At 44.0% G+C, this 15,742-nt stretch overlaps 1 protein-coding gene across 16 annotated transcripts in view; it reads left to right on the forward strand.

Annotated features, from left to right (window-relative positions):
- Positions 1-15,742, forward strand: part of Mapkap1 (MAPK associated protein 1) — a 202,646-nt gene that overhangs the window by 107,220 nt on the left and 79,684 nt on the right. For all 16 annotated transcript variants that reach the window (XM_039104765.2, XM_063283509.1, XM_063283505.1 and 13 more), the window contains one exon: positions 10,049-10,158. In XM_039104765.2, the coding sequence (XP_038960693.1) occupies positions 10,049-10,158 (110 nt within the window). The remainder of the gene's footprint in view (positions 1-10,048; positions 10,159-15,742) is intronic.

Here is a 15,742-nt window from a genome sequence, read left to right on the forward strand (position 1 = left end):
GGAGGTGGGGCTTTAGGTAAAATTTACAGTCTTGATATCAGTGTTTTGTTAAAGATAGACATTGGGTTTGGTGAGAGTTTAATTGGTTTACTTGTCAACTTGACTCTTGATTTTCACCTTCATGGAAATGTCATGGCCATATTGTTTTCCTTTTAAAGAATGAATGGGATTTTTAATTATCAGCACATTATTTTAATTGATTTATAATATATTCTCCAAATGTCAGTCTTTTCTAGAAAATTCTCATTTGCATTTGTCCCGTCATACTTGTTGCTACCATAAGTGCTATTTTGCCCAGGACTTTGCTATTATAGAACTGAAAGTCCTGTATCCAGAGCAGATCTCTTCCCTCCTTCCAGTCATCTTTTCCCATCCCATAAGCCAGGGTAGCTATGGTTACTGCTTTTGCTGATCGTGCCACACAAAGGTGGGCCCTCCTTCTGAGTGATACCTGGACACCCATGATTCCAACAACAAAGAATGCCCATTTTTAGGGATCAGCTGGCTCCAGTAAAGCACCTTGTGTGCTCTGAGTTCTCACACCGTCTCACATCATCTGCTTGCAGTGATGAAGTCGACCTTTCTGCTCTACTAGTGTTAACTAACTCTAGCTGCTGGAATGTGAAGCCCCCACATCTCACCAGCTTAGCCCAAATATTGCCAGACTTCCCGTGAAGGCTGTGTGTCATATGGTTTCTGTGGCAACGCTCCATTACTGTGTGATGGTTGCCATAGGCAATGTAGCAGTGTAGGCATGGCTAGGCTTTGTTTGTCAGCCTCTGGTTCTTTCTAACAGGCTGATTTCCTTTCACTTCTGTCTGATGAGGGCCAGCTGGGTGGAGTGAGAACCCTGGAATGAGAATTGGTGATGGTCTAAGCATATGCATATTTATAATACCTGTGTATATATACACACACATATGTGTGTATGTATATAGTATGTGTAGAGTGACATGAATATATATATATACATCAAATTTTCTTTTAATCTAACCACATATAGGTCTCCATATACATGTATATGATTTTTGTATGTATATATGATTTTCATTGAACTAAAATAAAATGCTTAAGTTTTGAAATTCAGCTTATAAATTTAATAGAAGAAGGGAGCTAAGAAAATGTTGTATGGAAGTGAATGTGGAGTTGGATGCCTTCTAATATACCTTGTAAGTGAAGGCTTAGTCTAGCCGGTCCCCAAATCCCCTAAGCCCCAGGAAATCCCAAGACACAGAGCTGTTGTTTGAGGGAAACTGGAGTTCTCTACTATTTGAAAATTAGAAACTGCTAGTGGAAACACCTTACTTTCCTAGCCCACAAGTGGATCAGTTTCTAACCTACCTGTTGCCTCTGATTGATTTTAGACAGACTGGGTGTGTTGCCTGACCACTTACCTTATCTGCTTTTGAATGAAGCTGTGAGGATGGGTGGACATATTGGAACAGTGGGAAGAAGTATGGATGGGAAGGAAGGAGGAAGTGGGTAGGAAGAGCAGGAGAGGTTCATTATTTCTTGAGATGGGTTCTTTTGTATATAAGGCTGGCCTGGAACTTTGAACTCCTGATCCACAGCATGCCTGGTTTGTATAGTGCTAGACATCAAACCCAGAGCTGTGCCTGCTGGGCAGGTGCTCTACTAGCTGAAAATGTAGCCCCAGGATGCTTTTTGACTGATGTCCAAAGCCAGATGAAGAGCTAGATCTCAAATGGTGCCCAGCATCTGGAGAAGTGCTCCTTGCTAGCAGTGACCAAGCCAGGTGGTGGTACAAGAAAGGGAGCTGCCTCGTCTGACTGCTTCTACCCTCCTCCGGCACTCTGCTCATTCATCCAGAACTCTGGAGAGAATTGAGCTCGCAAATGGCAGTGACAAAGCAGACCTTGCGGCAGAGTGAGGAAGGAGGGCTCCACAGGAGCAAACATCTAGGCTAATGAAACAGACAGAACCCAGGTCAGACCCTGTCAGTCAGAGCACTTGCATTACCTTCCTTTGTGTTTTTCTTACAATGCTTAATTCAATAAAGGGACATAAAATCACAAGCTAATGGGGTCTAGCTACAGTTCTGCTGTGTGGACAAAGGCCCACTGGACAGAAGGTAAGAAGTTGGACCGCTTTGAACAGAGAACATGGCCCAGAGGGTTCCCTAAGGCTACCTAGACTCTGCCTGAAGGGAATGGGAGTAGCTTTTTAAAGAGGGTTACCCAGGGTTACTTCATCTTTTTTATGTGAGGATTTTTAAAAGCCTGATGGCATCTCCAAAATACACACCAAATGACCAAACCTTTATTAGAAAGGACGTCATTGACTACAAGCCTCCCCTCCTCTAAGTGGTGGTGTCTTGTAGTCTATAAAATAGAAATCAGAGGAGGAGGAAAACAAACACTGCATTTATTTAATTTCTGCCCTTATTCCTTACAAGCATCATTTTAAAGAGGGTCAGAGCATGATCTAAGTTTGGAAAGAGCAGAACAAATAAAATCAGGATGCGTGTTCTGGGATCAGGCCTGGCAGTCTGGGAATAAATTACCTGGACCAACTGCATGTTGTTTCTTTCCGTTCTGTTGTGTTAGCAAACATTCTCATTGTCCAGATTGCCCTCATATATGGAAATGGAACATATGCAGCCTGTTTAATTTTGTACTTGTAAATCTGACTTGATTTCCTTTTTGGCAAAGGCTGTTATCTGGAGGAAAGAAAAGATTTTTCTTTGTGTCTGTTTATAGTGACAAATAGTGGAACAATTAATAAAGATGGAAAGAATTAATTACATACTTTTAAGAATTTAAAGGTCAGGCAAACCACGTCTGTGTGCTCTGTTCACTGGAATGTCCGTCTGTAGAAAGTGTGCCAGGGTGTGCCTTATCATACAAATAAAACACATTTTAGATAGTCATCAATTTACTTCAATATCCAAAAATTATGCCAGATGTTGCTATAGTTATTGTGCCTCCTAAAAGTTTGGGACTCACATTTCTGAGTTAGTACAGTTTATTTTGTGCTGCAGCCCCCCTTGGCTGTGTTCAGTTCCTGGGTCTTATTTTGATTTCCTCTGCTCTCCCTCAGCTTACGGTGGAGTCTGTCAGCTGCTGCTGTGTACATGTCAGGCTAGTGACTCGTAATGTTTATTAATACAGTGTCAGTCTTGCTGCTGAAACAACCGTGATGCTTCAGAAGGTTGCAGTGGAACGAAGCATTTGATTTCCAGATCCTGTCTGCACTGCATGGTGAATACGTTCTCACATGTTACACAGTTCACTGACCTGACAGTTATGGAACCCCGCCTGGGACCCCATTTCAGCAGGACATATTCGAACAGAAACAGTTTGCAAAACTTTACACACTTAAACTCCTGCCAAGGCAAACTGTTAGGCACTTGAGTTTGTTATAAATACCCAGTGGCAGTGGTTGGAAGTGGCCCACAGTGTGTTTTATATTCTGAATGGAATGTGAATGTCTTTGCGGTTATATAGAGTAGTAAATAATTGAGTTTGATTAGGGAGAGGGACCTCATTATCCCCACCTGTGCCCAGCTGGAAGGGGAGGGTCGAAATGAAGCCATTAGCTGTCTCTCTTACTGGCATCTCAAAGAGCTCAAATACATCTGTGTCTTATTTTCTTTTCTGGCACAATCAGTCGAGCAAGCTAAGCAGGCATGACCAGATTTGGCAAGTCCCAAGGACTCTGGCAAAGATACACAAGGAGAAGGCGGAGGGCAGTCATTTTGGCTTCTCACTGCCCATTAGTCTAGCAAGTTATGTTTTTGGAAAATGTCTGTATTGAAAAAAAAAAAGTACTTTGTCCAATGTCAAACATTGCATGCTTGTACAATATGCTTTGATCTTTCAAAAAATGTGGTCAGTGCAAGGGGAAACAATCTGTGACATTCACACTAGCGTCGGCCCCCTTTGTGGATAAAGCGATGCCCCACGGGCCGGCTTTAAAGCAGGCCTCCTACAATTACTGCAAGGCTTTTTCTTGCTCATCTATTTTCATTTTCTCCCTTGAAGTGCTGGGGAATGATCACATGGAAGGGGGCCAGGGCAGGTGGCAGCCAGAGCAGTGCATCTCCATTGCTGCTGTGAACTGGTCAGGACCAGAGAACCGAGCACGCTCTTGGCAGCTTTACGCCACCTCTGGAGACTGAAACCATGGCTCATGAAACCACAGCATTTTCCAGGGTGTCTTTAGAAAGGATCTGAGAGTCAGGGTATTTGTAAAACTTTTCCACAGGTTGGCCATGTGGGAGATGTACGGCTCTCTGGAGCTTTCTTCTTGCCCTGAGTCCCCCAGCTGCCACTCTAAGCAACACAAATGTTAAAAACACAGGCTTTGGAGTCTAGGAGATATAAGGTCCATCTCGGGTTAAATTGTGGCTCCTGCAGGACTTGTGCTAGCTATAGAACTGATTAACTTAATGTGTATTTCCAGGCACGTGTCTTAACCTGTCAGTTTCTTGTTATAAAATAGGACTAATAATAGCACCTGCCTTTCTATGGGGAAAGGATTATGGGAACAAGAGCTCAGAACTGTTATTCTCATTATATGTTACTCCTTTGTTCAGCTGGGTTTTTTGAGACTGGAACTCACTAGGTAGGCCAAGTTGGCCTGAAACTTGAAGATCCTTAGCCCCCAAGTGCTGAGTGATAGGTGTTTGCTACTGTACCTGAACATTATATATCACTTTTAATAAAGACCAATCAATGGCTAGCATGTTAGTCATTACCTATTAAGTATTATATGACAGATATTACTATAAACACTTTGATGTCCAAGAATTATTATCATCCTATTTTGCCGGTGAGGGAACAGAGTCAGAGTAGTATATGGTTTACCCAGCCAAGGCGAAGCTTCCCTTCAGACCAGCCATCATTACATTCTACAGCTTGGCGTGCTCTGCTGCCTTTTGGTTTTATTGCTCCCTTTCCACTGGCGTGATACAGAGCTGAGACACCTCTCCTGAGGGAGCTCCTCTGACTCTTCTCCCTGGGTGTGGCGAATTGGGTATTATAGGCATATATTTTTCTCAACGTACTTTAATAAGGGTTCAACCTCCCCTCTTCCCCACCACCTACCAAAGGTGATGGAAAAGGAAGGTTATTAGGAGCCTGGGAAGTGGGCCTGTTTACAAATAGTTCTTTGGGGAGATTCCAGTCTTCATTGTTCTCAGTCCAGTCCACTAGCAAACACCACACACAACCCTCAGCTGCGGCCCAGTCCACTCAGCAGACACAGGAAGCATGGTTTCTTTGAAAAAGTTGTCGTGTCAAAGAATGTTTGCTGAAGCAGACACAGGTGAAAGGATGTGTAGTGTAGGAAGGGCCCACAGATGGCCGATGATGCTGGGTGGTATTGGTGTGCTTTTCATTGTCTCTTGGTCATCATTTGTCAGAGCTCCACAGAAACGTACCTGAAACATTCTGGTGCTGTGCTGGTGGTTTCTTGATACTTCTGTGGACTCAGGCTGATTGGCAGAGTGATGTCAGCTGATACAGATTCACGTGCCAAGGCAAGACACATGTTGAGGCAAGACCTGTGGAGGACACATGATGTTTGGAGGAGTATAAATAGGACTCAGTGGATTGTGAGAGGTCCATGGCAAAGAACTTCTCCTGCTATCCCTGGTGGTCCTGGTACCTCCTGCTGATTCAGCTGAGGCCTGGCTGGCTGTCTCTGCTAGGCCATGCCACCATTGCGGATTCACGGTTGCTATCCCGACACTACTGAACTATGGGTGGTATATTTGTGAAGTGTTTGTGAGTGGATCAAGCTGATGCTGCTGCTGACCTATAAACTGAAGTGCTGGTTTCCTGACAACACAGATTGGATTTGCTCGAAGAACCATTTCTAAAAAGGTCCACCTTCACCATATCCTAATAACCTTTCTTTTCCACTGCCTCTGCTGGGTGATGGGCTAGAAAGGAGGTTAAAGCATTAAAGAACCCTTATTAAAATTAGGGTTGAGTAAAAATCTAAGAATACAGTTTCCTTTCAAGGTATACTGTATTTCTTATGTCAGTATAGAAAGCAGTCATCTGTAAGCCTCTTTGGCCTTCTCTACCGTAGATCGTACATAGGTTAGGGGCCATTGTGTTAAGTTCTCTGTCCAAAATAGTATGAGTTTGAGTTTTGCCTCAGGAGACTTTCCTGATGCCTCCAGCCTTGTTTCTGTGAAATTGTATATGTGCTCTTTTAGGATTAAATGATTGAATGCAGGTTTCTTAATAGATTAAAATTGTACTGGTCACATAGTAAATGTTCAATAAGCAGTAGTTGCTGCTGTTACTTTTGTGATTGTTAAATGGTGAGTGTATATTATATAGATTTTAAAACTCTTTAATTCTCACTGAATTTTCCCTGCAATGTGACTGAGTTTCTATTGCCTCAAAGCCATTAAGTTACACTGCTTCTGAGTTTAACTCTGTCAATTGAAAAGCTTTGAACATTGAGCCCAGAATGCTGACCTTCAGGGAGGTTTTGATGCTTGAATCAAAGGCTACTTGCTGACAGCGCCCTTAAATGATGCCACCAAGCAGCTCATCACACAGTTTAATGCTCCCAAGCTGCCATGGGTGCTGAGATTCATTCCATTCCTCCCAGTAAACAGTCTTTGTTGGAGTCAGAGCAGAGCGGGACTGCATGAGGCCTCTTCTATTGGAGTCTGAGTTAGGCCACATTATGAAATACCTCCCACTGTTTGGCACCCCAGTACCAGGTGCCTAGCATCCATTGTGTGCTTTATCCTTGTGACAGCTCTAAAGGGAAGGAACCTCACTATACCATTGCACTCACAGGGCACATCACTTAGAGCCTGTGTGCATTCCTCTCCAATAAACTGCCCTCTCTCTTGGTATCCAGAGAATTACGCTTCAGTATGAGGACCTGTGTCCTTATTTCCTGGGTCGGTCTCTAGTCACCTTCGGTTTACTGCTTAGGAAATACTCACTCTCTAGGACTAATGCTGGGGTCAGAGTTCTGTGGTAAGTCTAAAGCTGTCATCTAACTTTAAAATCCCAATGCTTTGGAGGCTAAGGTAGGAAGGTCTCAAGTTCTTTGCCAATCTGGGCTACATTGCCAGACTATATCTCAAGCTCCCTCCCCTCCTCCAGAAACCTCTTTGGTGACTGCATGGCTTCTCACAGGCACAGAACTGAGCTCCTTGTGTGAGCTACCTCCTTTAGCAGCCCCATGCGTGTATTCTTCAGTGGTTTAGCAGACTTGATAGGGCCCAGCTTTGAGTTGTCTGAAGTACTGCTGATGGCAGTAAGTCAGCTCTCTGACGTGGAGTTTCGTGTTAGGCCTGTATAAGAATCCACAGAGGGGCAGAGGGTCTCTGTTGCCTCTGCTTGTGTCCCCAGCATGCCCTGTCCTGAGCCCAGAATAAGACAGCATACACCGTGAATGCGCATCCGCTTCCGATGCTCCCTTGCCCTTCCTTCCTTCCTTCACTGTTGTTTTCATTTTCCTCTCATGAACCCTGCTACCCTGGCTTCAGCTCGGAGGCTGTAAAGGAAGATGGAGAGCCGAGTTACCTCAGAATGATCACTATCGTTAACATTCACGGGTGGTTCACTTATCATTCCTGACTGCACAGACATGGCAGCCACGCGGAAGCGTCCGCAGGTGTAGCATGGTGATACATATTACATTGTGCCACAATGGATTTATGTATTCTGTAACAAAAGAAAAGTGTAATGAAAAAATACAGAAGGTGATCCTTTATTCCTCTGCTACACAATTTATCAGTAAGGCCTGTGGAGGGACGGGCCAGGGATTTCCTCTGCTTGCTTTAACCTTGTCACCCAGGTATGTTTTGGTAAAATGACAGAAAAATACAGACTGGGGATTTTCCTTTGCTTCAAACCTTTTCAAAGGACACTTTGAATTTATGAAAGTTAGTCCAGATATGAAACTGCCTGTTAAGCTTTTACCCTGCTCTTTGCTGAAAAACTTGAGCACAGTGGCTTGGAATGATGCTATCAGCCGGCCACAGAAGAGGAACCAGTGCAGCCAGTTTATAAACAGGCTAACTCCACCATCGTTCAGGTAGCTCCCCGGTGGACGAGAGTTCGTGAGGCCTGGGCCAGTACTAGTTTGCAAATCCCCAAGAACTTGTGTTTCCTCTTGGCCCTACTCATCTGTCACCCAACATATTGTCACAGATGGAGGACATACTGACTTCTGAGGAGAAAGCCGGGGAAGGCAGATCTGAGTATGGTTGAGTGGCATTTGTTCCAGTACTCACTGGCCTAGTGCCAGAGCAAACACCCGCAAGTTTTTAAATGCACAAGGCTCTTTACATATCAGTACTCTTGCCAAAGTATCACTTACAGCATCTCTCCCAAAATAGAGTTTTTTAAAATGAGCTATTTCTTATTTTGCTTTGATCAGTAAAATAAACTTTTAAAGATTGTTCTGGGATGGGGTCCAGCTTCTGAGGTAAAGAATGGCTGGAGCTCAGGCATGATTCAGTAACAAAGTGTTCAGTAAAATTAGCCTGACAGTTCTCAGGCCTGCTGTTCAGACAGCAAGAACCTTGAGCAAGTTAAAATGGATGGTTGTGCTGGCCAGAGAAACACCAGCTTTGTGCTTAACAAGTAGAACGTTGAGGACTAACCAGCAAGCTGTGTAGACAGGAGTGCTGTGTACTCTGTGTCTCTGTGTTAGGGAGACAGATTGGGTCCTTGGTTTTGAGATCAGCCCACAGCCCTGTGGAGAGCCAGCCACCTGGATGGTCTAACCTTGGCTCCAGGCCTCATCCCAGCCTCTTCTGTCACCGGAAAGCTTTCCCAGGCTTGGCTTTTCTTTCAGATCTCTTGTCAGTAGTAAGCTTTGCCGGGGTTGGCCGTGTTCCCCTGTGAGATTCTTATGGGGAAATGGGAACGTGACCAAACTCCTTGGAGCAATTTTCATGTTCCGTAGTTGGAAACTTGGGCCCCATTTTTACGTGAGTTACTTGAAATTAGTGTGTTTTGTTCCAGTACCCAAAGGGGGGTATGGGCATATTTTTGTGTGACACTTGTCACTACAGTTAACAGTCTCTGTGAAGTGACAGCTCACCCAAATGATAGGCTACTGAGTGTTTGTTTGTTTTGGTTTGGGGTGTTGTTGTTGTTGTTGTTGTTTTTGTTGTTGTTGTTGTTGTTGTTTTTGTCATTTGGTTTTTTGGGTTTTTTTTTTTGTTTGTTTGGGTTTAGCATTCATTTGTTTGTTTGCGTCTTTGTTGTTTTTCCTTTTTTTCAATCTAAATTAATTCTTCTCAACCAATTTGACTAGAAGTTTGCAAGCAGTGTTAGTATTCTGTCTGCATTTATTTTGCTTAAACTAATATTTTGTTTGACTTTGTACAACTAGGTAAAGAAGTGATTTCTAGTGAAGAATACGCAGACTGTATATTAAAAGCTGGGTGGGGTGGGCATGGTGGGGCACCTTTAATCCCAGGAGAGAGACAGAGGCAGACAGAGCTCTCCGAGTTTGAGTCCAACTGGTCTATAGTGAGACCCTGTCTCAAAACAAACCAAAATAATAACAGAAGACAGGTGGGCAGACCAGCGTTCTACCAGACAGCTCAAAAGAGCCTTTTCTTTTTCTCTGGGTATTGCGAGGCTTATTGTGACAACGGTCTGCCTGTAGTGATATGGCCGACATAAACCAGGCTCTGTCAGTTGTCAATCTTTGCTGCAGGATTTGACTCCCAAGCCAGAACTGGGAATCTGGCTCCTTCTGACATAGGCAGACCGGGTTCCCTTTGCAGTGAATTAGAGAATCCTGCAGAAACCCTGCCCTGGTCTCACTTCATGCTACTTCTGTTAGAAGGCCCTCACAAATGCCTGGGGATTGGTGTTTTTATCGTTTTGTTTTCCCAAGACAGGGTTACTGTGTGTAGCCTGGCTGTCCTGGGATTCACTCTGTAGACCAGGCTGCCTAGGTGCTGGGATAAAAGCTGTGTACCACTGCCGTCTGGCAGATTCTCAGGCACTTTCTGTACTACTGTTTGAACTTTTCCCAGTGTGGCAAAGGCTGTAGTGATAACTCTTGTTGTCTTTTTCCGCAGAAATGCTGCCCATGGGTTCTCCCTCATCCAGGTGGACAACACGAAGGTCACCATGAAGGAGATCTTACTCAAGGCACTGAAACGAAGAAAAGGGTCCCAGAAAATTTCAGGTGCTTAGTTAAATTATACCACAGCCATCAAGGCTTAATGCTTATTAAAAGGCTGTGTGTGTGTGTGTGTGTGTGTGTGTGTGTGTGTGTGTGTGTGAGAGAGAGAGAGAGAGAGAGAGAGAGAGAGAGAGAGAGAGAGAGAGAGAGAGATGTATGTCTGACTACATTGTTTTGGATATCCTTTCTAGAAGGCTGTTTAGCAAGCCTGTAGCTTAAAGCTTCCTCTGGGCCTCAGAAAGAATTGGGTCAGTGGCATATGTGAGACAAGCATGTTCAAGTCAGTCATGGGCAGTTCATCATTAATAGTTTGTAGTACATTAAGACAGAGCTCTTTGTGTTTACCATTAGTTAATGTGAACCTGTCTTAAAAACCAAACCAAGGAGTTAAACACATAGCTTAGTGGCAGAATGTTTACCTAGCGTGTGCATGGTCCTGGCTTCCTTCCCCAGCACCACAGATATCAAAACAAAACCTTAAACTTGAACTACTGCTTCTAATTTCACGTTTTCACGCATTTTACATGGGAATATTTTTGATTACTAGGCTTCAGGATAATGGGGGTAGGAGGACATTCTCTGCATTTTTGCTAAATGAGGGTGATTTCACAAAGATGGTTTTAAAAAGATAAATTGTTTGTTGCACCCATGTAGCTATTAATCTCTAACTGCTCATTATCCAGTTTTCTTGTAGAAAATAGGCTTGCGCTATTCGATATGATATTTAAAGGACTTAGAACACAAATATTACTAATATTAAGAAACGGTTATTCTCAAAAATAATTCAAAGATTTATCTATAGCAGACTACTATACTAATAGTCAACCCATATATGGCAAGTCAAGTATCACAGCTTCTTCGTAAGTGAAGAGACTCCTTAAATACCTTTGAGCTCACCTTTTGGAAAGGAAGAGGGCATTGCTCAGCTTGAAGAAAATAGTTGTGTTCTCTTTTTAAGGGGAGGCATATAATCTGTTCCAGATTTAATTAGCTATCTTCAGATGAAAGCTGAAGTTTTAATAAAAGTTAGAAGAGATAACACAGTGAAGGACACGGATGAGCTGTCTCAAGGCCATATTCCAGGGGAACGATAAGAGCTGTAAAAAATGGCAGAGGAGAGCAATTGAATGGAGCAATGAAAATCTGATTCTCATAAAAGAGAGAGAGAGAGAGAGATGCTGGTAGGGGCGGTTGTAGATGAGACCTGCTAGCGTCTGCAAGCAATTTGGATGCTTGCCAGGAGTCATTGTTCACCCTCGGCTGTGGCGGCTCCGTCCAGATGTGCCAACTGCACGTTTCGGCTTTTGCCAGCTGACTGCGCCGTTTGATAACCAGCTCTCTGGATGCCCATCACTGGCCGCAGAGATAGAATTAAATGATGATGATCTTCCCACAAGTTGGGAGAGGAAACAATGCATATAAATCTTGATTTCATCTCAGCGTGAGAAGTCTTTATCCATCATCACTCATAATGAACAAGTCGTTAGCCGGGATGAATGGTGCTCTGCTTTTCCAAACACCTCTTTTGTTCAGTTTTTGGGTGACTTTTATCTATTGCATGGGGGTCAAACCTCTTTGCATTTAGGGGATGATTGAAGAGGCACAGCCTCTCTATCCCAGGGGAGAGTAGATGTTTGGGGGTTCCAGGTGCCAATCTAATAGCTTTTAAATAGCTTTAGATACTCAAGGGTATTTAATGAGCATTCACTCCCTCTGTAGAAACAGGGGTCTTCATTCTCTACATTTTTTATATAATAGTGAGTTTTGTAATAAAATTCTCTACATTCTAAAAATGCCTTTTTTGAGTTGTCTAGGAATGAGACAGAATTTTTTTTCAACATTCTCAATAGAAATTGTGTTGCCAGTGAATTCTTTGGGGTTTTTTTTGTTTTTGTTTTTTGCTTTTTTTTAAGACCATGAAACCCCAACAAATTACAGGGATACAGCTGAGCCAGTGTCCTTCCTTCTGTCTGCAGCCATCTCTATCTAGTCCTGTTTGTTTATCTGTGTCTGTCCCCAGCATCCACATTAATCACGATCTCAGGTATGCACACACACTGGTGTGTGCTTCCTTGTGCCCACCTTTGTATATACACTCCTGCCATTTTCATCAGTCTTTGCTATCTCCTTGGCAAACGCTTGGGATCTCGAACACAATGAGCTAGGTTATTTATTCCTATCCCTGCTACTGAAGCCCATTGAGATTGGTATTCACATATACTGCTGTCCATCTTCTTAAGTCAAGAAGCATTTTAGAATAAACCTTTTTAGTTGCTTTAAGAGTCTGGTCAGAAGTAGAAGAGTCACCAAGTTGCCAAGATTTGTTTAGGGTTAGCACAGAAGAGGTGGTGTTCATGTTGTGGTTTGAACTTTGTACTGGGGAATGAGCTGCTTTTCAGAAGAAAAATCCTCTTAGACATAGGGAAGTCCGTTTACTTAGTAAAAACCATGGTTGCCCACATGTAGTTAAGAGATACTTACACTTTTCCCGTTAGTCCAAGAACTTGGTTGTGAACGTGGTGGGAAGATGTCAAGTTAGAAAACTATGTACATGCTGAGCTCTGGCCCAGTGACCTGCTCAGGCATTGCAAGAGCTCTGAGTGCACCCCATGGCTGGGACGGACGGCTTTGCGTGTTTAGCTGTCTCTTCAAGCAGCCTTAGCCTGATGGGTCCCACTTGAGCACAAGGGAGAGGCGTTGACTAGTGAGGCTGAGCACCGTGGGCACCGTGAGCGCCGTGGGTGTCTGTGCTTCCCAAACTGTTCACTAATACAGGCTGATCCAGAACGAAGCCTGAGGAACCCTTCAATTCCTTCCTCACACACCTAGCGTCCCTCAGCTTTCTCTAGCCTGACCTACGCTTCATTTAATAATAACAGCAAGTGGGGAATTTGAGTGATCCCATTATTAAATCAAGTGTGGACTTAATGGCACTCCTGGTACCTAAAACTCTTGTCTTTCCTCTTCTGCTTACTTTTAGTTTTTTTGGGTTGGTTGGTTGGCTTTAAGGAAAAAAATTAGCTAGTAAGGGGGAAAAAAAAAACGCTACAAAACCTCAGTTTAAATATATGGCTTTGTTAAAGGAAACCTTTGGGGCTTTCAAATAAAATTTGCCTTTTAAGATAGACTATCATAACCAGTCCTTACTTCTGTAAAGTCTAGACTCTCATTGTTTGTCATTATTTCAGCATTTCATCAAATCAAAGCTATTGATGAACACCTCAGGGGGGTTCCCATTAATATTCATGTCCTTGCCTGTGGAACTCTGTTCATAGCAAGTTCCAGTCAGATGTCTGGGAGAGCATGCATTTAGATCCTAGTTTTAAATGTCTCTTTTAAAGTTTCATATTATCACTGACCTCGTTGACATCTGGTGGCAAGTGCACATAGCTAAAGCAAACAGTAAACAAAGCTCACTCATTGTAACATTTGGATGGGAGAGCTTTGGCACAGTTAAGATAGGTCACTGCCAGATCCTGGGATTTAGTCAGTAAAGGCTACTGACTTGTCCTTTAGTGAGTAAAGGCCTTAGGCAGTTTCTCCCTTTGTCAGGATCACCCTCATGACTGTGACCTTGAGCTTGTTACTATCTTGTTTACTCTTGTTGGCCTTAACACTGTTGTCCACCAGCTGTCAACAGCCTCCTGCAGCACGCTGGTGTGACTGAGATGCTTCTGAGATGGAAGCCGGTCACTTCAGACTCACACTGACACGGAAACACAAGTGCCTCTCAAGCCACAAGAGGAAGACTTAGTAGAATTTGGCCAGCAAAATAGAGGTTCTGATTCTGTAGGCATTCTCACTGTGAATGAGGCTGTTTTTCTGTTACCTGCTGAAAGGAACAGAAAAGCGTGCTAACTTTTCGTTAACTACCCCTTTGTTGCATTTTGAAATGTACGCATACTTTCTTAGTTTGAGGGTTTTTGTTTTTTTTTTTTTTTAAGTTTTTACAGTACTAATGGCCTTTTGATGTTTCTTCTGCTTACCTGAGAAGATTTCACCTAGAGAAGTGTCAGAGGCAGTGCGTTCACTCATTGCTTCCCAAACAGCATTCTCTGCCTGCTGTGTGGTAGAGGGACGTGGTGGTAGAAGTAAGCGGCAGCCATAGACCTTGCAGGGGATTCTGCGTGCAGACAGATGACTGGGTCTTCAGTTCCCCACTAAACATTCATGTGTAGCCTGCATGCTGGCCCAGTGCACTGGTAGCTGTACTCTATCTGCATCTGTTCATCATGCTAGACACAGCCTGAGTGCAAGGAGGCAGTGGGGGCGCAACAAGACATTCGCCAAGGACGCCCTCACACTCCAGAGGGAAAGGAGACAGGGGTAGAGAGTAAAAAGAACACAGGCAGAGGAGATGACAGCGCCACACAAGAGGGGTGCTCAGGGATTCCCTCCTCAGACGCGGACATCTGAACAGAGACCTTCACATGTACACTGTGGAGACTTGAGTAGAGAGGGCACTGCAATCTCTGTGTAAAGAGCATTCCAGCTTTCTGTGCTGTCTGGCTGACTTAACTGAAGCTGCAGTGAGACTGACCTTTAAGAGACATAAAACGGGTGCTCACACAGTCAATAGCACCACTGTGCACCTAGTCACACAGCCACATCCAGCACCAGGCTCCCCGTGCCGTGAACCAGCAAGACTGGTGAATCTCACCTATAGAGCAGGTCTTGACTGTCCTATCACTGCGACTTTTCATCTGGGACACTGACGAGCCCCTGATTGACTTCCCTGCCACTGCTCTCAGCCCTTCAGCCTATGGTCTACACAGCCACCAGAGACACCTTGTAAACTGTGAATGTGATCATAGCTGCTCCAAATCCTTTGAGGAACAACTATCTGCATTCAGAATAAAATCCAAATTCATATCATTATGAGATACATCAGGGTCAAAGAAAAGAAAGGACCCATAGAGATGGGGAGCCCAAAGAAAGGGTAGAACGGGGAATTAGTAGGGAAGGCAGTCCAGAGGATGACACTCTGACAGATACAGGTCCAACAGTGACCTCAGCAGGGAGAAGGCAACATCAGAGCCTGTGTCCTCAGCCACAGGAAGCCTCACATTCATGCCAGAGGCTCAGAAAGTTGAATATAAATGAATGTGCTATTTATCAGGGATGTCTTGGGGGCATATGTGACAGGAAGGAGTTGGTCTTTGCAGAAGAAGCAGGGTCTTTTGGGGGACAGGGAGCTGAGAGCTGTTACCCTGTGTGTCTTTCTGGCCTTACAGACCCCACCACACTTAAGCTGCAAAAGCACTGGGGGTGGGGGTAGGGGTGGGAGGTGCTTTACAGATGCAATGTCAGAAAAGGAAGCGGGAGGGAAACACAGCACTCTGGCATCAGGAGCTGTGTAATCAGAAGCTTCCAGGCCCCACTTTCCCTTGCTCTGGGAAGCTAGTTCCCCAGATTCTACAGCAAATGAATGGCAAACCTAAATTAGAGCCCAGGCTTCTTTGACCTCAAACCCCATACTCTTTTTATTCGTACCATGTTGCTTATTAGAACCCTAATGGGAGAACAAATTTAAAATTCTGTAAACAGAAATGTTCGTTGATTGTGAGATCTAAATGCACTAGGGAAG

This window comes from Rattus norvegicus, chromosome 3 (assembly GCF_036323735.1).
Source record: "Rattus norvegicus strain BN/NHsdMcwi chromosome 3, GRCr8, whole genome shotgun sequence".
Classification (NCBI taxonomy): domain Eukaryota; kingdom Metazoa; phylum Chordata; class Mammalia; order Rodentia; family Muridae; genus Rattus; species Rattus norvegicus.